This window comes from Peromyscus californicus, unplaced genomic scaffold, assembly GCF_007827085.1.
Source record: "Peromyscus californicus insignis strain IS unplaced genomic scaffold, ASM782708v3 Scaffold_20__1_contigs__length_68692818, whole genome shotgun sequence".
Taxonomy (NCBI): Eukaryota; Metazoa; Chordata; class Mammalia; order Rodentia; family Cricetidae; genus Peromyscus; species Peromyscus californicus.
Window position 1 is genome coordinate 53,837,850 of NW_026294503.1, and position 27,017 is coordinate 53,864,866.

The 27,017-nt window shown below is 52.1% G+C and overlaps 1 protein-coding gene across 2 annotated transcripts; it reads left to right on the forward strand.

Annotated features, from left to right (window-relative positions):
• The first annotated feature begins 12,767 nt into the window (after positions 1-12,767).
• Positions 12,768-22,334, forward strand: Panx2 (pannexin 2). Of its 2 annotated transcripts, XM_052748607.1 has the most exons (4): positions 12,917-13,030; positions 14,035-14,241; positions 18,978-20,441; positions 20,952-22,334. In XM_052748607.1, the coding sequence occupies exons 2-4, from the start codon at positions 14,208-14,210 to the stop codon at positions 21,293-21,295; spliced, it is 1,842 nt and encodes a 613-aa protein (XP_052604567.1). In that variant the 5' UTR covers positions 12,917-13,030; positions 14,035-14,207; the 3' UTR covers positions 21,296-22,334. The 2 variants fall into 2 exon arrangements, with proteins under 2 accessions (XP_052604566.1, XP_052604567.1); XM_052748606.1 differs by lacking the exon at positions 14,035-14,241 and having other exon boundaries at positions 12,768-13,030.
• The last annotated feature ends 4,683 nt before the right edge of the window (positions 22,335-27,017 follow it).

The window sequence follows — 27,017 nt, forward strand, 5'->3', positions numbered from 1 at the left end:
GAACTGTAAAATCTCGGCTGGATCTTTATCATTTCTGTTCTTACTAGAATCTCTGCTGTGGCATTTGCACATAAAGTTTTTTAATGTGGCATCTTCAAGTTATTGAGACACATTGGTAATAATGTCCCTGAAGGCTCTGCTAGATCCAACACCTGCAAACACTCCTGGTTCCCTCATGCCCTTTTTCTTGAGTGTGTGTGGGTCACATTTTCAGTTCCCTTGAATGTTTTTAAACTTCCGTTGAGAACTAGAAATTTTAGTAAACACGGTAACTTTGGATTCTGATCTCCACTCTGAAGATTGTGCTTTATTCTTACTTGCTTCTTTGGTTCATAGCTGCCTCCACTCTGTGGCATCTTATTTTTTCTGGTATGTGTCTCTGTTGAGTTTTATTTTCTTTGTTTTTTTTTTTTTTTTGTTTTTTTTTTTTTTTTTTTTTTTTGGTTTTTCGAGACAGGGTTTCTCTGTGTAGCTTTGCGCCTTTCCTGGAACTCACTTGGTAGTCCAGGCTGGCCTCGAACTCACAGAGATCCGCCTGGCTCTGCCTCCCAAGTGCTGGGATTAAAGGCGTGCGCCACCACCGCCCGGCGAGTTTTATTTTCTTTGTTTTTAAACATGGCTTCTGGGGGACTACAAGCCCAGCTTAGTGGGTCACCAGCTCTCGGCAGTGGCCGTGCTCATCATCTTGAGTGGGTATCTCTGCCATTCACTAAGTATATATCCTCAGGTGCCTTCCAGTGCAGACCTCAGGCCATTTGAATCTTCCCAAACTGCTGCTTCCCACTAGGCTCTTTTGTGTCTCCTCTGCCATGAACACAGCCTCAGCTAGTAATACATTCATCCCCACCTCGAGGTCTTTTTTTCTTTGTTTGTTTGTTTTAAGCAGGAGAGATGGCTGTGGGTGCTGGGAACCTAACTACTTTTTTCTTGTTTTTGTTGTTTGTTGAGTTTTTTGTTTTTCTTTGGTTGGTTTTTGTTTTGTTTTTGGTTGTGAGCCTAGCTTTTAATAGCTGAGTCATCTTTCCAGCCCAATGAGTGGAGCTCTTGGCTCTCCATGCCTGCTTGCCTCTGAGGTTACAGCCAGATGGAAGAGCCCACAGACCAGAGCACAGACTCCCACTGTTCTTACCCAAAGTTGAGTAGCGGGCTGGAGAGATGGCTCAGAGGTTAAGAGCACTGACTGCTCTTCCAGAGGTCCTGAGTTCAACTCCCAGCAACCACATGGTGGCTTACAACCATCTGTAATGAGATCTGGTGCCCTCTTCTGGTCATACATGCTGAATACAAAATAAATAAATAAATCTTAAAAAAAAAAAACACACAAAGTTGAGTAGCATTAACACTTGTTAGACTGTGATTATTTCCAGAACTCTGAATGTGCAAGTGTGTGTTTGCTTTGTGGGAGTAGATTTGTATCTCCTTACTCAGTTGTCACCATCTTGCCTAGATCTTGTTTGGACCTAAAGCCCTAAAAGGATACTAGTAGATATCCATGGGGAAACAGATGATGTGACATCAGGCTGGCCCAGTGCCACATGCCATCAACCTGTCCTTGAGGCTCAGCTCGGTCAAGATTGCACTGATGTAGGCTGAACAGCTTTCCAGGCCTTCCACACTGACCTTGATAGTGATCACTGCACAGCTGTCCAGCATAGTAGATTAGTTCAGGGTCTCTGTGTTCAACTCATTTTCATGGGACTGACCAGGAGTCTGAGAGACTCCTTCTGGTAGTGTCTGCTTGCTGGTTTATTTTAAAGATTGATTTTTATTTTATGTGTATGGGTGTTTTACCTGCATGTGTGTCTCTGCACCACATGCATGTAGTGCTTGTGGAGTTAGATGCTTGTGAGCCACTTTGTGAGTGCTGGGATTCAATTCTGGATCCTGTGGAAGAGCAGCCAGTTCTCTTCCTTGCTGAGTCCTCTCTCTGGCTTCTGGTGTTTGTTTGTTGTTTACAGTTTTTCAAACCTTTTTTTATTTTTCATTTTACATACAAACTACAGTTCCCCCTTCCCTCCCCTCCTCCTGGTGCCCTCTACCCACCCTTCATCCACTCCTCAGAGAGGGTAAGGCCTCCTCCCATGGGGAGTCAGCAAAGTTTGGCATATCAGGTTGAGGCAGGACCAAGCCCTTCCCACTGTATCAAGGCCTAGCAAGGCATCCCACCATAGGGAATGGGCTCCAAAAAGCCAGTTAATGTACAATGGATAAATCTTAGTCCCACTCCAAAGGCCCAACAAACAGACCAAGCCACACAACTATCACCCACATCCAGAGGACCTAGGTCGGTCCCATGCAGGCTCCCCAGATGTCAGTCCAGAGTCTGTGAGCTCCCACTAGTTCAAGTCAGCTGTCTCTGTGGGTTTCCCCATCATGATCTTGACCCCCCTTGCTCATACAATCTCTCCTCCCTCTCTTCATCTGGAATCAAGGAGCCCTGCCCAGTGCTTGGCTATGGATCTCTACATCTGCTTCCACCAGTTACTGGATGAAGGTTCTATGATGACAGTTAGGTTAGTCACCAATCTGATTACAGGAGAAGGCCACTTCAGGCTTCCTATCCACTACTGCTAGGAGTCTTAGTTGGAGTCATCCTTGTGGGTTCCTGGGAATTTCCCTAGCACCAGGTTTCTTCCTAACCCCATAATGGCTCTCTCTATCAAGATATCTCTTTTATAGCTTCTGGTTTTTAAAGATAGAGTTTCTCTGTGGATCTCAGACTGGCCTAGAACTCATTTTGTAGCCCAGGCCAGCCTCAAATTCATAATCATCCTGCCTCCGTCTCCCAAGTGCTCACATATGCTTCTTAAATACTAAGGGTTTTGTTTTGTGAGCTAGGGATCAAACAGGGCCTTGTGCATGGTAGTCAAGGGCTGAACCATTGAACTACATCCATATCCTTTTATACTACCTTTTTAAAAATACCCTCAATATTTTTCATTATTTAATGATTTTTAATATGTACAAGTATGTTGCCTGCATATATGTCTGTATACCACATGATAGCTTGCTGTCCAGGGAGGCCAGAATAGAGTGTCAGATTCCCTGGGACTGGAGTTACACATGATTCTGAGCCTTCATGTGGGTGCTGGGAATTTGAACCTGGGTCATAGGGAAGAGTAGCCAGTGCTTTTAACCACTGAGTCATCTTTCCATCACTCTGTCTGACCTTTTTATCCCCATATTCAGCTCAGAATGTCTCATATATGGGCATATACAACTCTTCACATAAGTATCAGTCATTTGCCAAGAGAAAGCAATTAACCTTTGCATTGATGGTCAGATCTGCTGAAGCAAGAAACCAGGTTGTCAAAGTGGAGGCACATGCTTTTAATCCCAGCACTCAGGAGGCAGAGGCAGGTGGATCTCTTGAGTTTGAGGCCAGCCTGATCTACAGAACAAGTTCCAAAACAGCAAAGGCTACCCAGAGAAACTCTGTCTTGAAGGAAAAAAAAAAAAGAAAGGAAAAATCATTCTTCAAATGTCCACTTGCGCCGGGCGGTGGTGGCGCATGCCTTTAATCCCAGCACTTGGGAGGCAGAGGCAGGTGGATCTTTGTGAGTTCGAGGCCAGCCTGGTCTACAGAGCGAGATCCAGGAAAGGCGCAAAGCTACACAGAGAAACTCTGTCTCGAAAAAAAAAAAATGTCCACTTGTCACAAAACTGGAGCAACTGCTCCTGTGTAGCCCTGTTGGAAGGAGCCAGAAAGACTGACTGAATTCTCCAACACCCAACACCCCCCATTGGGACCTTTACATTGGCATCAAGGGTGCCTAGCTGCAGAGGTATGATCTGAGAATGGTGTGTGTCGCTGTGATCAAGCAACTGTAACTTTTAGAACATATTTCTCAAATATCTTGCATGTCCCCACATGGTCTGAAGAAGGGTTTGAATAATTAAAAATACATTTAATAGGACAAATACATCACAACAAAAATGCTGAAGACTGAAACATTGAATTTGAGCCATCATTAAGAGCTGAGAGTCTCATGTTAGAGCAAAGATTTGTAAACCACAGCAGAGCCCCACTAACTTTAGGCTACAAAAGTAGTATGGATCACCACAGTGTAACAAGACCACAGTGTGATAGCAGACAGTGAGGAGATGTACTAATGGTGTCCCAGGCTCTATATCTGGCCACATGACTCCTGTGTGCCTTTCTAAGCATTACATGCAGAGAACTTTAGGGCATCTGTGGTGGTTTGAATGAGAATGGCCCCTGTAGGCTCATATTTTTGAATTCTTGATCCCTAGTTGATGGAACTGTCCACAGTCGTAACATTCTGTTCTTCTAAACTCCAACAGAATCGTCCATTAAGCTGTGCTTACAGCATGCTAACACTACTGTAGCCCACAGCTCCAAAAATGTTCCTAAATTCCTCTGCAAACCAGCTGCAAAAGCCTGAGATTGACACGGTCAGGTTTAGTCATAGCAATGGCCACACTTCTCTCATTCCAGTTTTCTGTTAGTTATTCCATGTCACTTGGAGACTCTGACAAAACAGCTTGAAAGGGGGAGGGGAAGAATATTTTGGTTGATGATTTCAGTCCATCATAGTGGGAAAGACATGGTGACTAGCCTAACTCATGGCAGCAGAACTGTGGCAGAGACTGTTCACATCACAGAACTAGGAAGCAGAGCGAGAAAGGCCCTTCAGCAGCCCTCAGAAACCTACTTCTGCCAACCGAGCCCCACTTTCTAAAAGCTGCACAGTTTCCCAGAATAGTGCCGCCAGCTGTGGCCCAAGTGCTCAAAGTATGAGTGGGAAGAGGGAGCACATTTCAGACCCAAACCATAATAGTATTTGGCTTAACTGTAATAGGTATATATCTTGATTTTTACAATGTTATTTTTAATCTTCTAACCTGTTTTAAAGGTGGAGAAAATAAAAATCCTTCTGCGAAATGTGGACTTGACTGACATAAAGGTTGGCTCAGTCGAGGAGTTCCAGGGGCAAGAGTACTTGGTCATTGTCATTTCCACTGTAAGTTCTCTGTTTGTGGCTAGCTGACATGTGCTTGAAATTGATGGTTATTTAATGAGTGATAGATACATTCAAATGAAATGGAAGGACCTGATCTACAGTGTAACAGACTGGACCACAGGCTAGAGACTTTCCTACTAGACGCACGTGCTTCCAAAAGTGACTGTAGTATATTGTTTAAGGAAACCGTAAAGATCAGGAGCCCAAGTAAAAAGGATCTAGGAAGAAATAGCCAGTGCATAGAGGAAGAATAAGATAGTGAAAAGGAGGTGTGGTTGCACACACCTTTGATCCCAGCATTTGGAAAGCAGAGGCAGGCAGATCTCTTTGACTTTGAAGCCCCCCTGTGAGTTCCAGGACAGCCAGGACTACAGAGTGACACTCTGCCTTAAAAAAACAAAAGATAGTGAAAGACAGACAGCTTGAGAGCAGAGTGGGTCAGATTCCGAAAGAAGCCCCCAGCAGTGGCTTTTATACCACTACACAAGGACAGCTTAACTCTCAAACCTTTTCTTCTAATTTTTAAAGTATTGCCATTGCAATACATGCTAATTGCTGATAGAAAATTCAGATGCAAAAAAGAAAATTAAGACCATCTACCTAGATATAACCTGTTAGCATCTGGGGGTCTCCCTGTCTGCAGACAGAATAGTGCTGGTATCAGTCTGTCTCATTTTTTTTTAAACACAAATAAAGTCATGTTGCTTCTTGACCTTTCTGTTTTTGTGTATCAAGAAAAAAACCTTAAAATACTATTTTTATTCATCTTTGTGCCTTTTAGGTACGGTCAAATGAAGATAGATTTGAAGATGACCGTTATTTTTTGGGTTTCTTGTCCAATTCAAAAAGATTTAATGTTGCAATCACAAGACCCAAAGCATTGCTGATCGTTCTGGGAAACCCTTATGTGCTTGTCAGAGTGAGTTTGCCAGAACCCTGGGCTGCCATTGTCTTGATGGAGGAAGGGAAGGATGCAGGTCTCAGGAAATGGCTTCTGAGGTCAAACGTGCCCCTGGCACCAGGAAACTCTGGGCCTCCACTCATTTGGCTCTCTTGTTCTCATCAGGATCCCTGTTTTGGAGCACTGCTAGAATACAGTGTTAGCAATGGTGTCTACACAGGCTGTGATCTACCTCCAGAACTGCAGGCTCTCCAAAAGTGAGCACTCCTGTCTGCTTCCTAAAAGGTGGGCTGGCTTTAGGACTCCCCAACCCTCCTGTATTGGTTCTCCCTCAGGACCCCCTGCACCCAAACCCACTGAAGCCTCAGGACCAGGTTGGATGCTTTTTTGACTGTTCCTGACCCCTGGGCTGCAGCAGACACTGTCCTGGACTTTAGTGGTCAATCTCACCCTACCCTTGTGTACCTGAACAGGTAAACAAAGCACCGTGGAGGAAAGAGTGTGGCTCATGTGCTCACTTCTCTGCTCAAGCTGTTGCTAGATGGCAGTGTCGGGTTCTGTGGGATGCAGATGAGTCTGGCCCGTTGATATACAGCAGCTACAACAGGGAGACATTGTGCCTCACACCCTATGGACCCTTAGATCCAGACATGCTTCAGTCTTCTACAACTCTGGTGGCTTCCTGGTCTCAAGACTGAACATTGTGTAGATGGGACCACTGAGTCAAGCTGAGCTTTTCTTGCTTCCTTGTACTGACTTCCTTGGTTCACAACAGTTTGTTTCTGCCAGTGGGCAGTCACTGCCACTACCCTCCCCCTAAATAAACATTCCAGTAACCCCAGACCCCTTTCTGTCTCTGAATGCACCTGTTCCAGTGATAAGGGTCTTGTCTTTCATTTGCACCCTGCTGGCTACAATCTCTGGAGTTGGCTCCACCATCACCTGCTCTATCCTGATCTAGATGTGTATGAAACAGCAGGAAAGGCCACCAGCTCCCTCACCTGAGAACTACAGGCCACAGCTGGCTGTGTTGTAGCACCTGAGGACTGAGAAGGGTGTTGGGTGGAACCAGGCCCACGTAGACCCCCGTATTTCTGGAAAGGGTTAGTCAGTCAGGGCCTGTCCTGTCCTCCCTGGCCTGTCCCTGTATTCAAGTAGATGCCAGCATCTGAGAGCCTTCCTGGGTTAGGTGAGACAGGCAGGCTCTTTGATGGGCCAAACTGGACTTCCAAGTCTGTGCTGTGCTCTAGAGGCACTAAGCAAAGAAGTAAAATTCACCAAGCTTCCTCCCCTAGCTTAGGAGGGAGGCCAGCACAGGTGCTGTGGCACTGCTGCCAAAGGAAAACTGCACGTGGAGGCTGCCTCTTTCAGAACCATGGTGAGCAGCCTGGAGTTAGCCCTCTGTGCCGGAGAGGACTGTCCCTGATGAGGGTCTTCCCCTCCTTCAGTCCTGCAGCGTTCCTTACTTCACAGGGCTGGTGGAGCCCATCTGCCCAGGTCCTGGGTACAGGAGAGAGCCCACACTGCACCCATCCTAGTAAAGTGTTCTCCACCCCGGGGACTCGGCCTGGCTCGCTGGAGCACAGAGGTGAAGAGGACAGGGATAGTCCTCACAGAAATTTCAAGGGCCTCCACTACCTTGGGACCACAATGGACAAGGCACTTTCCTCAGGCAGAGAATGGAGAGTCTTAGATGGGGGGCTTTGGGTGGAGGTAAGAGCAGCCTCCAACCAACTTTCCCCAGTCTCCTCTCAGCAGGCATGGTGGTGGTATCAGCAGTAGTCACAGCCCTTTATCAGCCCTTCCCATCCCAGGAAAAACCACAGCCTTCATCCTGCCCATGGCCTCTGGGGCCCTAGCCAGGAACACATCTTTCTCTGGATCTTTGAAGGTGCTGCCCTCTAAAGTCAGGGAGCCTGCCCCTCAGTGAGTCTTTTCAGCTGAATTGCTGTCAGGCCTCTTTGGTGTCCTATCCACATCTGTGTCATCCTCTGCCTCAGATCAAAACTCAGTTTCGGTGTGGCCACCCAAAGAGGCCGTGAACCTTAGGTGTGAGCATGTGCAAGCAGGAGCAATGGTGGGGCTAACACCAGGAGGTAGCTAGCAGGTTCCAGAAAGGTGGCCAGTGACTGGGATGTTTATCAGTGACATGACCTAGTCACCTGAGCACCCAGCTAAGGTTAGTCATGAACCCATGGGCCTCAGCACCCTTCTACCTCAGAAATACCCATCCAGCTCAGGGCTAACCACATCTGTTCCAGCTTGAACTGAATGTTCTGTAGCTAAGACAGGTGTAGGGCACATACTTCGGGGGATCTCTAGAGTAAGAGCGATGGGGTCAAAGGCAGAGGCAAGATGGGCTGAGATGAGCAGCATCCCAGTCGGGATTAGAAGCCAGGAGGGCATCGCTGTACAGGACCTCACACAGAGCAGGCAGCAGCCTGGATAATCAGGGTGAGGGAAGGAAGCCACAGAAAATACAGAGTACAGAAGACCCTGCTCTCAGGGATGACAACACTACCCAGATCAGTGTGACCACCTGCCAAACAAGGACCAGCAGTACCTGTAGGCCGGTAGGCACAGATAGACTTCAAACTTGGTCATAGCCCCTAGAGGAAATGGAAAATGTGTTTCCTTGCTTATTTTTAAGTTACCTACATTTTTCTTTTAGATTTTACTTATTCTTACTTTATGTGTATGGTGTTTTATGTGCAGTGCCAGCAGAGTCCAGAAGATGGTGTAGGATCCTCTGGAGTTACAATCCATGTGGGTTCTAGGAACCAAACCCGGTTCCTCTATAAGAACAGCCAGTGCTCTTAACTACAGAGCTCTCTTTCCAGCCCCCGTTTCTCATTTTTAAAAGGCTGCTTACAATGTCATTCCAAGCATAATGTAAATTTTGCCATTCCACAGCAAAACAGAGCCACCTCTCAGTGTCTCGTGTGAGGTGAAAACATGCTAACATTTGACACCACCATTGTCCAACAAAAGGACATCCTCCAAAGCTAGAAATGATGCTTTTCCCCTCGAGCCTGTATTTCCACTCTCTGGATTTGAACCCCAGTATAAAATACTATGCTTGTAGGTCAGTTGGGAAGAAAAAGTGAGTTTTCTTTCTTTTTTGGCACATATTTTCTGTTGTGTACTCAAAATGGATTTCACATTCATCACCCATGGCCCCAGGAGACAGTGATGAGCTCTGACCAAGGAAGCCCAAGCAAATGCTTGATGCTCCTGACCCTAGAAGGCACCTGGCCTCATTCTGAAGCAGCAGTTCCTGAGTGGGAGTAGAGGGATGGCCACAGGGCAGCTCAGGGCGGATTGTCTCTGTGCTGCTATTCAGGACATTGAAAATGGAGTTGCGTGTTGTGTGGAGTGACCTCTGCTTGCTCAGCTCACCTCTCCTCAGAAAGTCTATATAAAGGACTAGTTGACTGGTGATCCCATGAAGCTGAACCTGACACAAGAGTTGCACCTGAATGGTCATTCTTAAAGTTATGTCAGTGCCTAATCAAAATGTTGCCAATTTCCATAAAAACTAAACATGGAGGTAAAATTGAATTGGAAATGCATCTTGCAATAGTCCAAATGAGGCCTTTTGTTGTTGTTGTTAGTTCTTTGAGAATTTCATACAATGTATTTTGATGATTTTTCACCCTTCCCTAATTCCTCCTAGATCTATCCCCCACTCTACCCACCCAACTTTGTGCCTCCCCTTCACCCATCAAATCCAATTTGTGCAGCCCATGTCTTGGATGTGTAGCCATTGGAATGTGGTCCATTTACCAGGGCAACATTCTTAAAGTAAACTAACTCCTCAGCAGCTATCAGTTGCCACTAGCTCCCTGGCTAGTGGTAAAACTTCATGTCTAACGCTTCTTTCCATGCTGAGATTTGGTCTAGAGTGAGCTTGCAGGGACTGACTAATGCTGTCAAATTGATGTGCGCTCACATATGCAGCTGCCCTGCGGTGTCTGGAGGACACTATTTCCTTGTACTCGTCCACCACCTGGCTCTTAAAACTCTCCCTGCCCCCTCTTCAGCAATGACCCCTGAGCCTTGGGAGACAGGATGTGATGTACATGTCTCAATTTAGGGCTGAGCATTCCACAGTCTCTTATTTTCTGCATCTTGACCAGTTGTGAGTCTCTGTGTTAATCACCACCTACTGCAAATAGGAGCTTCACTGATGAGGATGGAAAGGTGCATTAATTAATCAGATTAGTTAGTACTGTGTTCACTTAGCAAAATAATAGTAGTGGGATCTCTCAGAGCCTGTGACCCATCTAGCCCCAGGTTCTTGGCCCAACAATGGTTGCCAGGTATGGGGTTCACCTTGTGGAGTGGGGCTTAAATCCAATCAAAATGGTTGGTTATTCCCATGCTGTTTACACCACTATTACATCAGTGGGCATGGCATACCAGGCCAGTCATTACAGCTTGTAGGGTTCTCAGCTGGCTAAGATGTGTTTACTCTTCTCCCCTCGGAGTTTACTTAGCACCTTACAGCACTGTGAAAGTTAGCCAGTCGGGATGGAGCTTCCAAGTCAGTACCTGCTTAGTGTCTCATATCCCAGGACTAAAGTCTGTGGTACATTCAGCACTAGGGTCTCACTATCAGGTTCTGAAGGATAACCAAGAACAATGGTAGTGTAACCAAGAACAGTGCAATATTTTGGCATCTATGGAAAGTGAGTGGCCAACAACTCCACTGGGCTTTTTATTTGTCAGCCTCTAGTGTCTGGTAGGGGCATTGTTGCCCCATTATTGGGCAACTCCATTTAAACTCTTTGGTTTTGTCTTTATTATTTTATGTATATGGGTATTTTGCCTGCATGTATGTCTGTACACCACATTAGTGCAGTGCCTGCAGGGAGCAGGAGGAGGATCCCATCCTCTGGAACTGGGATTGCAGACTGTTGTTAGTAGCCATGGGTGCTGGGGAAAAATCTGTGGACCTGAGTTCAATTCCCAACACCCACATAGTGGCTTATAATGTCTGTAACCTCAGTCCCAGGGAGTTCTGGCCTCTGTGTCCACCAAATGCAGGTGGTACGTATACATACATGCAAGCAAAACACCCATACACATAATTTTTTTTTTTTTTTTTTTTTTTTTGGTTTTTCGAGACAGGGTTTCTCTGTGTAGTTTTGCGCCTTTCCTGGGACTCGCTTGGTAGCCCAGGCTGGCCTCGAACTCACAGAGATCCGCCTGGCTCTGCCTCCCGAGTGCTGGGATTAAAGGCGTGCGCCACCACCGCCCGGCAATTTTTTTTTTTTTTTAAATAAGGCTCTCAGAGTGGGTAGATAGAGCCCTTGGGGAGGCATGCACAATTAGTCAACAAAGGAAACAACATTTGGAAAATAAAGGAACTGCGGGTCAGAGAAAGACAAGAACTCAGTGAGAAGTGGTCAGTCAATGTGCAAAAAAAGCCTAGTAATCAGAGAAGGGCAAACAGAAAGACAATGCAGAGCTCTGGAAGGTTGGATGATGGGGTATAAACAGCATAGCGCTTCCGAGAAGCCAAGGATGGTGCAGGGAGTACTCAGAGGGCCGCAAAATGACTGCACGGGAAACCTAAGGTGATGGCTTGTCATAGGTAACTGGGGCACCTCAGTGCAGCCAGGAACCCCGGGAATGGAGTGAGATGCGGTTAACAACAGCAGAGAGTCAGGTGAAAGTCAAATCTGTGGAAGCAAGAATGCATCCTTCACAGGTAAGGGCCTTTCACAGCCGAAAGGGTCAGAGTTGGGCCAGACAGGACAGTTGCCCCCTCCAGGTTCTGCTCCACCATGCACCACCTCCTGGAGCAGTAGGCTTTGGTCTGTGGAGGTATTTCCAGAGAGCTAATGGATAGTTATTGAAGGAAGTTACTACTCCAGGCACACACAAAGACAAGAAAGACAATGATGGAGGATACTGAGCCAGGGAATCGCTCAGGAGGCCAAGGCTGCAGAAGTTTGTGTACAGTAGCTCTTGAGAACAGCACATGTGCGTGGCCCAGGGGGTCAGATGACAGCATGGTGGCAGGAAGCCCCCACGAGCTGGCTCAACTCCATGAATGTTGACTGTGGGGGAAGTTGCCAAGATGCTGGGTTAGCAAGCAAGCATATCCACATGGGGCGACGTCCCATCACAGCGTTTATCTGAGTGCTCCTGGGTCCGGGACATGGCTGCAGAAGAGATATATGGGGGGCCTTGGAGAGGACGCCCCACATTTATGTGCAGGCTCTAGCCTGAGAAGGGGTTTTCGGGTTTCCTTGCCCTTGTCTGCAACACCCCATAGGGCAGCCTCTGTGCTCATGGGAGGCCAGGACCCGGTGAGGAGCAAGAGAGTTGAGGTGTAGAGCTAGAAACCTCAGGCCACCAGGCAAGATTTGAGCCCACAGCGGGCGATCAGTCCCTTTCAGTGCTCAGGACTAGGGGAGCCAGAGCTCGGCCCAACCCAGATGCTACGGGCTGATCACTATGCACTCCGTTCATTTCATTTAAAATTTAATTTTTTTTTTTTTTTTTGCCAAGTCATCGCCAACGCCGCAGCTACGTGGCAGGTGGGGGGGAGCTGGGGGCGGAGCCACGCCGCGGAGTTGCCGCAGGTAAACAGCCCCCCTCCCAGGCGGGAGCGGGCCGCGCGGCCCAGGCAGGAGAGCCGCCGCCGCCCCCGGGAGGGACGCAGGGCGCGGGCCGGCTACAGCGCACGGAGGGGGCGGCGGCGGCCCGGCGCCCTGGCAGCCCGACCCCTCTCGCGGGGCGGCAGACCCCCGAGCCCCGCCGCGTCCCCGCTGACATCCCCCTTCCGGCGCCCCGCGCCCTGCGCCCCCGCGGTCACAGTCCCCCTCGCCCCCCGCCGCCCTCTCCGGCGCGCGGCCCCGCCCGCGCCCCCCGCCCGTCCCCCGCCGGGCCGCGCCCCCGCCCCCCATGCACCACCTCCTGGAGCAGTCGGCGGACATGGCGACCGCGCTGCTGGCGGGCGAGAAGCTGAGGGAGCTGATCCTGCCTGGCTCGCAGGACGACAAGGCGGGCGCGCTGGCCGCGCTGCTGCTGCAGCTCAAGCTGGAACTGCCGTTCGACCGCGTGGTCACCATCGGCACCGTGCTGGTACCCATCCTCCTGGTCACCCTGGTCTTCACCAAGAACTTCGCAGGTGAGGCAGGGCGCGCGTCCGCAGGTGTTTAGCGCCCAGCGCTCTGAGCGCGCCGGCTCTCAGCGCCAGGCAGCTGGCTCCAGCTGGACCGCACCCACCTGGCCAGGCGGGGAGGATTGCCCTCAGGTCTCAGCAGCACAGACCTTGGGCAGCGCCTCAGTCTGGCATGAGGGGTTGAAGCGAGACGGGGCCTCCCAGAGAGCCCTCCTCTGTTTTATTGTTGTTTGGCTTTCCATTCCTTCAGCCTCAAGCCGTGAGGAGAGTAGGCCTGTCAATGGGACTTGGGGTCTGAGTTGTAGAATGTCACAGTGTGGACTGGGGCTTGGAGGAGTAGCCAGTGAGGACCAGAGAAGGATGTTCTGAGTGTCGAGAGCCACTGCCCAGGGAGAGTGAAAATCCCATGATGCTTCACGGGACTCATGGGGCTGACAGTGTAGGAAATTGAGGGTACTTCTGAGGAGCTCTGAAGTACCCCCCTCCAAAGGTCTTCTGCAGAAGAGGTCAGACATGGCTGGCCTTGGAGGGCACCAAGCGATGATGGCCCAAGAGGCCACCCTTGGCTGGCAAAGGCAGTGTAGGTGGAAGATGGGGCAGGTCAGGGAAGAGTGAATAGGCTGAGAGGTCAGGGGGCCTGGTGTGAGAGGGAGCACGTGGGTGCACCTGTGGTCATAGCCAGGAAAGTGCACGTGCTTGGTGGGCACTGTCTAAGATGACATGTTCAGAACAGAGCAGTAAGCCAAGGTGAGGCTCTGGGGAGCTGCCTTCTGGTGACACAGAGACAGGAAATAGCGTCTCCCACCTGGAGCTGAGCTGAGGCGAGGACTCAGGCCGAGGTATCCACATGCACAGGTCTAATTTGTGGCCCAGAGGTGCAGGTTTCGTAGCAGGAAGAAGACGGTCAGGGCTCCAGAGTTCCACTGGAGGTGCAGGCCGCTCTACCCTCTGCAGCTCCTGGGGAACAAGGACAGGTATTTTAATACCCACCTCTTCACCATCCTCCACAGGTGCCTCACCTTTCAGGAAACTCCAGGACCTAGAGATGTCCGACCTGAGAGGAGGCGTCCTTCAGACTGCTTAATACTACCCCAAGGGTGGAGGAAGTTTTCCCGGTCTCCATCCTTGCACACCAAAGGCTCTGACACTCAGGATTAGATGTCCCCATAAGCAAGACAGAAGAATGAGGGCACAGTGGGGCCTCCAGTCACACCCAGGTGTGTGCATAAAGGGGCCTTGGGCTGTGCTGGTCACAGTATCAGTCATGGGGTGGCTGGCTTACAACCACAGACATGTGCCTCACAGTTCTGGGGGCCAGAAGCACAAAATCCTGGTGTGGGGAGGACTGAGTTCTCTCTCAATGCCCTAGAGAATGACAAGGACCCTTTCTTCCTGATTAGCTGGTAGCTGCAGACCATCTCTGGTATTCCGTGGTCTGTAGCCTCACAACTCGACCGTTGTGTCTGTCCTCTATTGGGGATTTCCCCATGTCCATGTCCCTCCCTTGAGTTACAAGGATACAGCAGGGTTAGGGTTACTCTACTCCATTCTCACCTCATTTACATCTGCAAAGGCTTTTTTGTCAGTCCACGGGTATAGGGAAAGGATTGCAGCAGATACTTGGGAACACAGCTTTATCTATGACAGACTTTATAGGGTAGCCTCAGATGTGGGGGTACACATGGACTGATGTGAGCCCTACACTCAGGCACTGCCAGCCCAGCTTGTCACCTGTGAGGCCTCCAAACACCCTGCATCCAGCTGGGCCTGGAACCACCAGGATGTCCCCGAAGTCAGCCCTGATCCTGGGCCTGTTCTTCAAACTCCCTGTGCTTTCCCTCAGAAATGCATGTGCCCACCTGAGGCCCACATGTCTAAGCCCGTCTACCCATGCCAAGCTAGTCCTACACAAGCATGAGGAGGGGTCCTAGTGCCTCTGCAGCATGGACAAGCAGCTGTACTTGGCCAGTAAGCCTGCTCTTTTCCTGGGAGGACAGAGAATGAACCACCAGGCTTAATCCTACCTACCCTTTGCTCTCCCTGACTTCCTGCATAATTTTGAAGCATTGACTGCTTCTCTTGGCTTTGACTGATGCTCAGAACAGCACGGTAGCCTCTTGTGGCTCTTCAGCATCCTTTTGCCCCACAGAAGCTAGAAGCATCCAGGGACCTCAGGCACACGAGAATCGGGTGTGGGGAAAGGGTGCCTTAATAGTTCTTTCTCTCAAGGCCCGAAACTGCGTGGGGACCACTCAGTGAGAACACAGGAGATAAGACAGGTGCATACTCAGGACCCTGTGCCAGGGCTCTGTGTGGGGCCTGCCTGAAGGATTTGGGACTTCTGGCCTCCAGATCTGGGAGGTATGTGTCTGCTGTTTTAAGCCAGCCACCCCACTGCTAGTACTGTGACCAGTGTGACCAATGGTCGCTCCATTTTTTTCTGCATACTCCCGGGTCCTGCCTATAGGGGCATTCAATCCTGAATGTCAGAGGAGGGTGCTGTGTGGATACCCTCTCAGGAGTCCACCTTCCTTGTAGTGGGTCCTGCTATGTTAAAAATGAATTTCCTTGAGCTCAGCACTACTGATCTCCACCTAGCAGAGCTGGAGGTAGAGCTCAAGGTGTAGGGACAGCCCGGGAAAATCTCAGAGGACTCCTGTCTGGAGACCAGCTGGTGATGGGGCCAGGGCTACTGTGAAATAGCTCCCCTGCTACTCAGGCGGGAGCGGGGGAAGGGGAGAGAGGCAAAGAGCCACCAGATTGCTCAGACTCAGACTGGGAGGTCAGCAATGACTTTTTCCTAAAATAGTCAAATAATCAGGTCCTAGGTACCTGGGGGTACTTTTGGTTATCGCCTGGGTGTGACCACCCAGCTCACAGAAGTGGGATGTCACCCAGGAGGGGTCCCATTCTTAGTACTCTTTCTTCGTTAAAGAAGGAAAACTAAAGTGCCTCATAGATGAGCATAGGCAGTCCTGCACCTGGCCTCTGGCCTTTCCCTGGGCATCCCACCCAGCAGGATGGATCTCAGGGTGGACCTGTGAGAGATGGAGGCACTCGGACACCAGCCCATCTACTTTTTTCTGTGGCCCCTGAAAGTCAAGCCTTTCTGCCCCGGGGATGAGTCTCACCCCTGCAAGGCCTGCAGCACTCAGAAGTATCCACCCATACCACGGCAGGAAGTACCAGGATGGAGTACTCCCCCACGTACATACACACATGAGGCAGGCAGCCTGCGAGAAGCCAGGGCCACCTGTTATCTGCCCACACTGCTGGAACAGACGAACACAAACCCGGTGGCTTCAAGCGATGTACGAGACTAGGGTGTGGCTCAACTGCAGAGCGTTCGCTTAGCATGCTGGAGGGCCTGGGTGGACCAGCGCCTTTCACACACCAAAAGGCAGACAAGGCCGGCAAGAGAGCTCAGCCAGTAAAGATGCTCTCCCCAAGCCTGACAACTCACATTTGATCCCTGGAATCCACAGGGTAGCAGGAGAGAACCAATACCCACCAGTTGTCCACTGACCTCCATACACATTCCACGGCACACATAACACCCACATACATGCACATAAACACACACACACACACACACACACACACACACACACACACACACAAACGTTTCAAAACTAAGGAAAACAGTTGTCCTCCATTTCTGCAGAAATCTGAAGTGAGTGTTACAATATGGGTAAATTGTAGGCAGGGCCAGTCCTAGAATTTCCAGTGGCAAGTCCATTCCCACCTTCAGGACTTAGCTACATCATGTCATTTGGCTCAGGCCTTCTCTGTGCTACCACTGCCTGCCTTTGAAAGGGACTCCTGTGATTCCATTGTCCCACTCAGGTAATCCACGAAAAGATTTCGACCTGTCCTAGGGGAGGGGGAGCTGAGAGGGCAGTGGTAGCTGTTAGCTGGCCAGAGGCAATAGCTTCAGCAGAACCAGGGATCCCTGGAAAGGCTTTCCTTCCACAAGTGACAGAGGTGTAAGTGAGCTGGGCTGTTTGCAGGCTGGACCCCAGGAGTGGACTGGAAATACACCTAATTCTCAAGTTCAGCCCTACCCTGGACCGAATTCCAAATAAAAACCCTATAGGTCTGTGCTTATACTGTTTAGACCTGCTCTTCTGGAGGCCTCAACAAGCACTTAATGCTCTGTGGTCACTGCTGTTGTCTCCATGCCACTGTGACGGGGTAGGCAGTCTCAGCTAGTGCTTGACTGACTAGTAGTTTCCTTGACTAGGAATCTCAGTGCACTCTTATGAGCAGCAGGGTGCCCAGCAGCCCAGGTGTACACATTACCGTCCTCTGGGGGAAGGACCCTCCAACAGCACTCTACAGAGATAGCTCTGTCTGCATTGAGATGGACCAGCTTTTGTGTCTCCTCCTTGAGCACCTGTACTTACCCAGGCAAGACTCACCACCCCTGGGAAATCCCACAAGAGGGGCCTCACACAGAGAACTCCATGTAGCCACTCTATCTGGGCAGAGCATCCAGTGTCTGGGTACCTGCCATCCTGCCCAGTTCAGGCCCAGCACAACAAGTCCACAGCATCACCACCCTGTGGTAGCCAGCGATGCTTGAGCCATGCACTCCTCTAGGTCCTTTGGTCTCAGCTGTGCCCTCAGAAGCACCATGTGCCTCTGCAGACACAGGCTAGCAAAGGAGGAGGTTTGGCCCCACTGGATATGCCCATGAGAGTATGGGGGTCTCTCCCCTTGCTTGTCCAGCTTGCAGTTTGTGTAACAGCTCTGGCTGTCCTGGCACTCTGTAGACCAGGCTGGCCTCGAACTCCCAGAGATCTGCCTGCCTCTGCCTCCCAAGTGCTGGGATTAAAGGTGTGTGCCATCACTGCCTGGCCATATTCAAACTCCTAAATTCAAACTCCAGCTGGGCTGAGTCTCCGCCATCTCCCTGTCTCCATTAACTCAAGGCTAGGTACAGACAGACTAGCCAATTAGATCCTGTTACTTCCTGATCCCAACACTATGGTGAAGGGCTTTAAGCTGGAACAGGAGAGGCTTCTAGCTGACTGGCCCTTGGGGCCAGTCTTGAGGGTAAGAGAGATGGCTAAGGAGGAGTTGGCTTAGATTAATGCCACCGGTGACCATAGTCTGGCACCTAGGAATCATGACCCGGTCTGGTGGGCTTTGAGCCTCCAAGTTTTCTGAAAACAAATTAAAAGCATGAGATTGCAGAACAAGGCTGATCGTGGCCGGGTGCTTCAGAACGTGTGCCCACTTAAGCAAGTGCAGCCGGGCCCTTAGTTCATGTGCAGTGGCAGATGTGCCCAGCCTGTGAGGGTTCCCTAGCAGTGTCCACCAGCATCCAGGGTTCCCACGTTTCCCTTCCTCCAGGACAGGGGCACTTGTAAGACCCCTTTCACCTGTCACAGGCCTTTTTTTTTTTTTTTTTTTTTCATGGAATTTGGGCCTCTGTGACTGCGTCTGGTTAGGTGGGAGCATCTAGGCCAGCAGTCCAGGCAGTGCAAAGCCAGGGGCAGGAACTGGTATTCAGTCCATGTGAGATGCTCAAAGAGGGACCCTGGCTGCCAGCATGGCCTGTCTTGATCCTCTCTAGACCTTGGTTTCTCCTGGACATACGGTCTCTCTGGCCTTTCTAGACCTAGATAAACAGTACTGATCAGTTTCTCAGCTTATACAAGCAGGTCTTAACCCCTGCCTTCCACTTTGTAAGGATGGGAACTACACACACAACACTGCCTCAGAGGGGTAGGTCCACTTGAAACAGCAGTCCCTGCATAAGGCAGGCGGCTCTATCAGAGGGGCTGTAGAGTCCATGGACGTGAGAGAGCCCAGCTACCTACACAGGTAAGGGAGGGGTCTGAGCAGAGATGGGATCAGGTCTATCCCACGCCCTTCTTCCCAAGACCCGGTCTTCCTCAGGCCAGTCCCACCTCTTGCCCTAGCCCATGTCTCCTCTCTACCCTAGAGGAACCAATTTACTGTTACACTCCGCACAACTTCACCCGTGACCAGGCGCTGTACGCCCGTGGCTACTGCTGGACAGAGCTGCGGGATGCGCTGCCCGGTGTGGATGCCAGCCTGTGGCCATCGCTGTTTGAGCACAAGTTCCTGCCCTACGCACTGCTGGCCTTTGCTGCCATCATGTATGTGCCCGCACTGGGCTGGGAGTTCCTGGCCTCCACGCGCCTCACCTCTGAGCTCAACTTCCTGCTTCAGGAGATCGACAACTGCTACCACCGAGCCGCTGAGGGCCGTGCCCCCAAGATCGAGAAGCAGATCCAGTCGAAGGGGCCAGGCATCACGGAGCGTGAGAAGCGAGAGATCATCGAGAACGCTGAGAAGGAGAAGAGCCCTGAGCAGAATCTGTTTGAGAAGTACCTGGAGCGCCGGGGCCGCAGCAACTTCTTGGCCAAGCTGTACTTGGCACGGCATGTGCTGATCCTTCTGCTCAGTGTGGTGCCCATCTCCTACCTATGCACCTACTACACCACCCAGAAGCAGAATGAGTTCACCTGTGCCCTGGGCGCCTCTCCTGATGGGCCAGTGGGTAGCGGCGGGCCCACGGTGCGCGTCAACTGCAAGCTGCCGTCCGTGCAGCTGCAGCGGATCATTGCGGGCGTGGACATCGTACTGCTCTGCTTCATGAACCTCATCATCCTAGTCAACCTCATCCACCTCTTCATCTTCCGCAAGAGCAACTTCATCTTTGACAAACTACACAAGGTGGGCATCAAGACACGCCGGCAGTGGCGGCGCTCACAGTTCTGCGACATCAACATCCTGGCCATGTTCTGCAACGAGAACCGCGACCACATCAAGTCGCTCAATCGGCTGGACTTCATCACCAACGAGAGCGACCTCATGTACGACAACGTGGTGCGGCAGCTACTGGCGGCCTTGGCTCAGTCTAACCATGACACCACGCCCACTGTGCGGGACTCGGGCATCCAGACCGTGGACCCCAGCATCAACCCTGCAGAGCCTGATGGCTCCGCTGAGCCCCCTGTGGTCAAGCGGCCCCGTAAGAAAATGAAGTGGATCCCCACCAGCAACCCGCTGCCACAGCCCTTCAAGGAGCAGCTGGCCATTATGCGCGTGGAAAACAGCAAGACTGAGAAGCCCAAGCCCGTACGCAGGAAGACAGCCACAGACACGCTTATTGCCCCGCTGCTGGATGCTGGTGCCCGGGCTGCCCACCACTACAAGGGTAGTGGGGGCGATCCCGGTCCCTCCCCTGCCCCACCAGCTGCCTCTGACAAGAAACATACCCGTCACTTCTCCTTGGATGTGCATCCCTACATCCTAGGTACCAAGAAGGCCAAGACTGAGGCAGTACCCCCTGCCCTACCAGCCTCCCGGAGCCAAGAAGGTGGCTTCCTGTCCCAGACAGAAGAATGTGGGCTGGGCCTGGCTGCAGCACCCACCAAAGGTAGGGAGCCAGGCAGGTGGGGGATGGGGCAAGATGTAGATTCCTGGGGATCCCCCGAGCAGGAAACGGGCAGTCCCCGTGTCTAGGGCACGAGGGCAGAAGACACCACAGAACAATGTAGATGAGGTGGCAGCCAAGCTAGCTAGAGCTTGGTGACAGCAGGGCCAGCTGATGGGTTGCCCCTAAGGTGAGGTGCAGGCCTAATAGGAGTCTGGATGCTCCCATAAGGCAGAGGATGTGAGGAGGAAGGCAGGACTGTGGCCACACATCTCCTGTGGTCAATAAGGGCTTCAGGCAGCTGTGAGCCACTGCGGGCGGGTGGAGGGTGTTTAGCAAACAGCACAGTGCTATTCACGGGTAGCGAGACTTAGCTGGGCAGGCTGCTAAGTGCAAGGGTGCCTGCCATCCATGGAAGCTAGGGGCCCAGCAGGTCCCGTGGGTGACACTGGGAGGGCCATAGGAGCCAGTGAGCTAGACGGTGAAATGCCTGTGTTCCTGCCCTGTTTGCAGATGCTCCACCCCCCGAGAAGGAAATCCCATACCCCACAGAGCCTGCCCTGCCAGGGCTTCCATCTGGGGGCCCATTTCACGTCTGCTCACCCCCCGCGGCTCCTGCTGCTGCCCCCCTGTCACCAGGCAGTCTGGGCAAGGCTGACCCCCTCACCATCCTCAGCCGAAATGCCACCCACCCCCTGCTCCACATCAGCACGCTCTATGAGGCCCGGGAAGAGGAGGAAGGAGGTCCCTGTGCATCCTCAGACATGGGCGACCTCCTCACCATCCCCCCACCCCAGCAGATCCTCATCGCCACCTTCGAGGAGCCAAGAACAGTTGTGAGTACTGTGGAGTTTTGAGGGGCAAGGCCTTCCAGGCTGCCAAAAACTCTCTGCATGAGCCAGGGATGGCCCAGCTGAGCCTAGCCTTGAGTAGACCTGAACTCTGCTCACCCAGTACTGCCTACACCCCCAGCCTCCTGTCTGCATGCCACGGGGCCCAGCACTCCTTCCCCTGGCTCACCATGGCATCCACGGGTGCAGGCTGGGGCTAGAGCGCAAGGTGGGAGGGGTGGGGTACCCACCCTGGCATCAGGCACCCCCCTGTGTGCTGGGCCACAAGAGAGAGAGTTTATTTTTTTCATGGGTTTTGTTGTGTGCTGAGAAAACTCAGCAGACCCAGTTGGGCCCAGCCTAGGGTGTGTGAGGAGGAAGCTGAGGACGGTGGCACTGACCTCAGGACAGACCCCAGGGGTCACTCACTTAAGGGCCTGGCCCCTGCAGAGGGACCTGATGCCTTCAGGTGGGGGAACCGAGGGCTGCCCCAGGTCCAAATCAACATGCACTTTCTCCACCTAGCCTGACACACACTTTATTTTACTATGATTACTGTAACTGACGAGCTTCTTTATCATCAGGAGAATTGGGGTGCATTTAAAGCAAAGGATGGTGTGTGTGTGTGTGTGTGCGTGTGTGTGTGTGTGTGTGTGTGTGATAAACAGAGGTGGGTGTGAGTGTGCAAGTGAGCAGGTGTGGGTACAAGCACCTGCCTGAGTGCTGCTCGAGTTTGCCAGAGGGCACAGCGCCCACGCGCCAGCAAGCTCACGAACAAGTAGGGGACAAGCGTGGTGTGAGCGAGCCTGAGCGTGTGTGAGTGTGCGAGTGGTACCCACGTGAGCAGTGGGTGAGAGCAGGCCTAGGCACCAGGGTGCAAGTGAGGGAAGGAATACAACGCAATAACCACATCCCCCTCCCGGGTCCCCAGCTGCTGGCTGGGCTGCTTCCCATGGGAGTCCAGGCCCCACTGGCCCCACCCCTATTACCTCAGCCACGCGCCACGTGACGAAGTATTAACAAGGTAGCACCGAGCATATCAATAAATACTATTCTGATAACTCCCTGTGCTTTGAGGCCCTGCCTCCCTGTACTAACTAGTGCTGCCTGCAACACCCATCCACACCTGGGCATCTCTGGGGGCCACTGGGTCACAGTGGGCAGGGCCAGGCAGCCCAGGATGCAAGAACATCAGGCCTCCACCCGGAAGTGTGAGGAGGGGGACCATGGGGTGCTGGGTTGTGGGGCTGCGGGGGAACAGAGTATTAAGGGAGCTCTCTGGGGAGGGACAGAGTATCTTAGTTACTGTTCTATTGGTGTCTGTGAAGAGACACCATGACAGAGGTCACTTAAAGAAGGAAGCATTGAATCAGGGGGTTGGTTATCATTTCACGAAGGACGTGGCGGGAGCACAGCAGCAGGCAGGCATGGCAGAGGAGCCCAGAGCTACATCCTGATCTGCAGGCAGGAAGCCGAGGGAGTGGCTCTGTCTGCTGAAACCTCAGAGCCCACCCCAGTGACACACCTTCTCCAACAAGGCCACATTTCCAAAGGCTTCCTCAACAACCCACCATCTGGGAACCAAATATTCAAATATATGAGCGTACCGGGGCTGTTCTTCAAACCACCACAGACAGCCTGCCTGGCCCCCAGGCGCTGTTAAATGCATTACCAGGGACCACAGAGCTGGCAGGATCCGGAAAGGGTTCTTGGTTGGTAGGTCCTGGCTGTGGTCAGGATGCACTTACCATGTTCATCAGAAGGTCCACAATAGAGTTTCAACCTTAGGCCCAGGATTCAGTTAGACAAAACTGGTCCTATAGAGCGGCATGCCCTGCAGGCCAAGGTAGGTGACCCTGTGGGTGTGAACAAGAGAGTCCTTGGAGACAGGTGGCTGAGGAAGCTAGGCCAGGAATTCATAGACATTCGGGGGCATAGGTCATATCTGAAAAGAGAGAGGTTCAGCTGAGATCAGATCAGCCACCTCTGCCTGGCTTGTGCCTCCTGAAAGCTTACCTAGCCATGGGACAACCCTGAGGTGGGCAGGGCAAAAAGTCCCCATGTCCTCCACTGCCGCAGTCCAAGCCTAAGCATGCTGACCATGCAGAGACCACATTCTGGCTTGATTATTTGTTTTAAAATGTTTTGTTATTATCCACTTAAGGCCAAAACAGATCACAGGACCCCTGCCACTGATTTAGTTGGGGGATACAGGGAACCAATCCCGGGGCTTGCATATGCTAAGCAAGTGTTCTATCGCTGAGTTACACCTCCAGCTCAGATACCTGCCATAGGAAAGGTGTTTCTTGTTCACAGACAATAGAGGGGACATCCCACATCACGCAGGGTCACACCAAGGAATAGCGGGGTGAGGCATTGGCAGAGAGATAGCCATCCCCAGGAAGGAACAGATCGGGCAAGTGAGAGACGGAGGATCCTCCAGTGTGGATCCATCCTTCTGTGGGTGCTGGACTCAGGCTGTGCCTAATTCCTGCCTTGGAGTGACTGGGACAGGTGGATAGTGGCCCAGACTGTGGGAAAGGGGTAGTGATGGGCACTGCACATAGTGTTACCTGCCCGCTCTGGGGAGTGGTCTGCCTTAGAAGACGGGCACCTGTCCAGAGCCAGCAAAGCTCCCAAGTCGGCAGATGAGACTCTAGAAGACAGCCAGGTGTGGCACCACAGCATTTAATCCCAGCACTTGGGAGGCAAAGGCTGGCAGATCTCGTGAGTTTGAGGCCAGCCTCATCTACATTGTAAGTTCCAGGACAGCCAGGGCCTCATAGTGCAACCCTGTCTCAAAGTCAAACCAAAAACCACAATACAATACAGAAATGCACCCTGTCCTCAGAAAGCCCACCCTAAGCTGATGCTGGACACTGTCCCTGGCATTCCAGGCAGTACGCAACATTTCCACATATTCTAGGAAGGGGCTTCTGAGACCCCAAGGAACCCTGGGAGAACAGCTTGCTGCCTCCAGGCTGCTTGCTTCCCTGGAGAAGATGAGCCATGGTGCCATGGCACACACCCACAAATTGGCCCCTTGACGATGATGAGCAGGCATGGCAGCTAAAGTAACCCAAGAAAACTCGGGGTGCTGGCATCTTTCCTGCTCCCTGGCTCTCTCTGCTCACATACCCATCTGCTTCCTGCACATGGCATATAATCCACCCTGCATGTATTATATCCACTCCCTACAGCTCAGCCTGAACACCCTGGGGCTTGCTTGACTCAGAGGGGGAGACACTCAGATTCTAGGGAGCCACTGGTCTGCATGGTACCAAGTCCATCTGCTGTACCTTCCTTATAGTCCCTGTTTCCCTGTTCATGAAGGGAAGTACCATAGAATGTTCAGTGTCTGGGCATGCTATCCCGGCGCTTATACAGAGCAGAAGTAGCCATGGGAGAGGCTGGGCCCATGGGAGAGGCTGGAGCTGGCTCTTTGGGAGAACCAAGGCCAATAAAGCAGCCACTTCTCACCTCTGTTCTTGGATTAAGCCTAGAGGGACCTCTCAGAAGAGTCCTGTCTGGAAGAGGTTGGTGCTGTGAGTAAACAATTCTGTCTGTGTGTGCTGACCTTCAAGGGGCTGCTTCTGGGGAAGGGGCTCAAGTCAGTGTCCTGCAGAAGCAGACAGAGTGAGTTCCTGTTTCTTCATGCCTTATATACCTTTCTCAGGGGTCCTGGGCATCCTCTGATCTTACTCCTCAGAAGTGTCCTCTGGCTCCATGTTCCCATTAGCTAGTCGTGATCCCTGGGGTCACACTAAGCTGAGCCCCTTGCCAACTTGGGGCTCCCTTTCTGGCCTCTGCCTCAGCTCTACTTCTGTGGGACCTGTCTGGTTCAGGTTGTCTTTGCCGTTCTCACACCTGACCTCTTTCTTGCTGCGCCCCTCAAAGCTAACTGGGAACCCAGCAAGGCCTTCCACACTGTGTACTCACAATTGCTTCAGAAAGCTCCTTTCCCTTCCTAGGGGCTCTGGGCACCTCTGGCCATGTCGAATCCTTTCCCTGCAAGCCTCGCCTGCCTGCATTGGCTCCCCGCATGCCTCACCTCAGAAAACCCCCCCAGTGGCTGCTCTGCTGAACAAAGGGGGCTCCCATGTGGCCAACTCTGATAAGTCACCCACTCGCCTTGTGGCAGAACAGAACCTGCTGGAACAAAAAGCATGCTTGGGAACAGCTGGTCGAAGGCAGAGCTCAGCTAGCACGCTGTTCACCCAAGCAAAGCCTAAGATACAGGGTAGGCCCAGGCTCTACCAGCTGGGGATCTGCCATGGTTTCCCTGGCAGCATGGCCAGACATGTCCCCCAGACACCATTTCCTATTTCTGGCCCCTGCAGACACCAGTAGGTGAGAGGGCATCTCTGGTTTTCATCACCTTCCTCCCCCAACAGCCACTTAGCCAAAATAGAATTCTGGCCCTTGAGGGTCAGTGTCTACTTTGAATGTCAGCCCATCCTCTGCCGCCTTCCCTCTTTTCCCTAGGCAGGGCAAACGGGACATGGCACTGTGGTCTGCCCACAGAAACCGAGAGGCTTGGGGAGAACCATCCCAGCCAACCAGGACTGGAATCCAGGCCCATTCCTGACACTAGCCTAGCAGTAAGATTTTCAAACAGTACGGGTACAGGAGAGTCACCTCATCGTGTGTGCTTTGTGAGCAAGTAGAGTGGGTGGCAGGCTCGGCTCTGAGTCCATCCCTGCCTTCTGTTGAGCTGCATCAATGTGGCTGAGGAGGTCAGAAGAGGAGAGGTGACCACGGAGCAGAGGCATAAAAGCAGTGAGCAACAGGGACACATCCGAGACTCCCCAGAACAAAGATGTGTGTCACTAAGGGGCAGGGAAGGCAGAGGTCACCTGGAAGCCAGGCCCCTTGGGGGATCGAGAAGCTGTATGGAGGAGATGGTAACAAGAAGAGCAGCAAATACCTGCCAGTAGTCTCCGTGTGGACCTCTCCATGTGTAAACCACCTGCCCCAGGGAACCCTGCCTGGTGCAGAAAGGATTAACTCCCCGACAATAGCCAGGTTCTAGAAGGGCCATTCAGAGGACCGATGTCAAAGGCCAAGGCCAGGGCTGCAACCTCTCGCCTCTTGGAATCTGAAAGGGCTGGATGGGGCAGCTGGGAGCTAGGCAGAGCTTACTCCCCCTTTGGAAGGTCTGTGTCAGGGCCTGCCCTGGGTCGTCTCTGTCTGACCCCCCCACAGTAGCTCATCTTGGGGCACTCAATAGAGAAATGTCTACTCTGGGCCCACCTGGCTCCTCCCATTCACTAACCTTGGGCAGGAGGACCAACAGTCCTCTCTCTGCCACCTGGAGACCTGAGTGGGCCAACTGGCCCCACCCCCTGTCCTGTTCCAAGGTGCAGTTGGAGACTGGATACCCTGAGGCCTGGGCACTGGTGAGGCTATCACTGGGGCGCCACCCACCCAGAGACCCCCGCCATTTCCAGACTCTCGGTCACATGCAGCGGAACTGTGAGGTCCTGATGGCCTAGGGGACTGACTTGGCCAGCTTCTTGCTCCTTAGTCCTGCCTTTGAGCCTCTCCACCTGGCATGTGTTTCCCCAAGGAAGCCCTAAGGGCGGGTCGTACGATCCCTAGTTTCTGTCCCTCTCCAGTGCGGCTGACTGCTCCCTGGACGCTAGGCCACCGTGTGGACGAACGCCTAAAGAGCACAGCCCCATTGCACAGACTTGGCTGTGGGGTTAGCGCCCCGCAGCGTGCTCCGGGTTGCTCTCTAGGACATGGG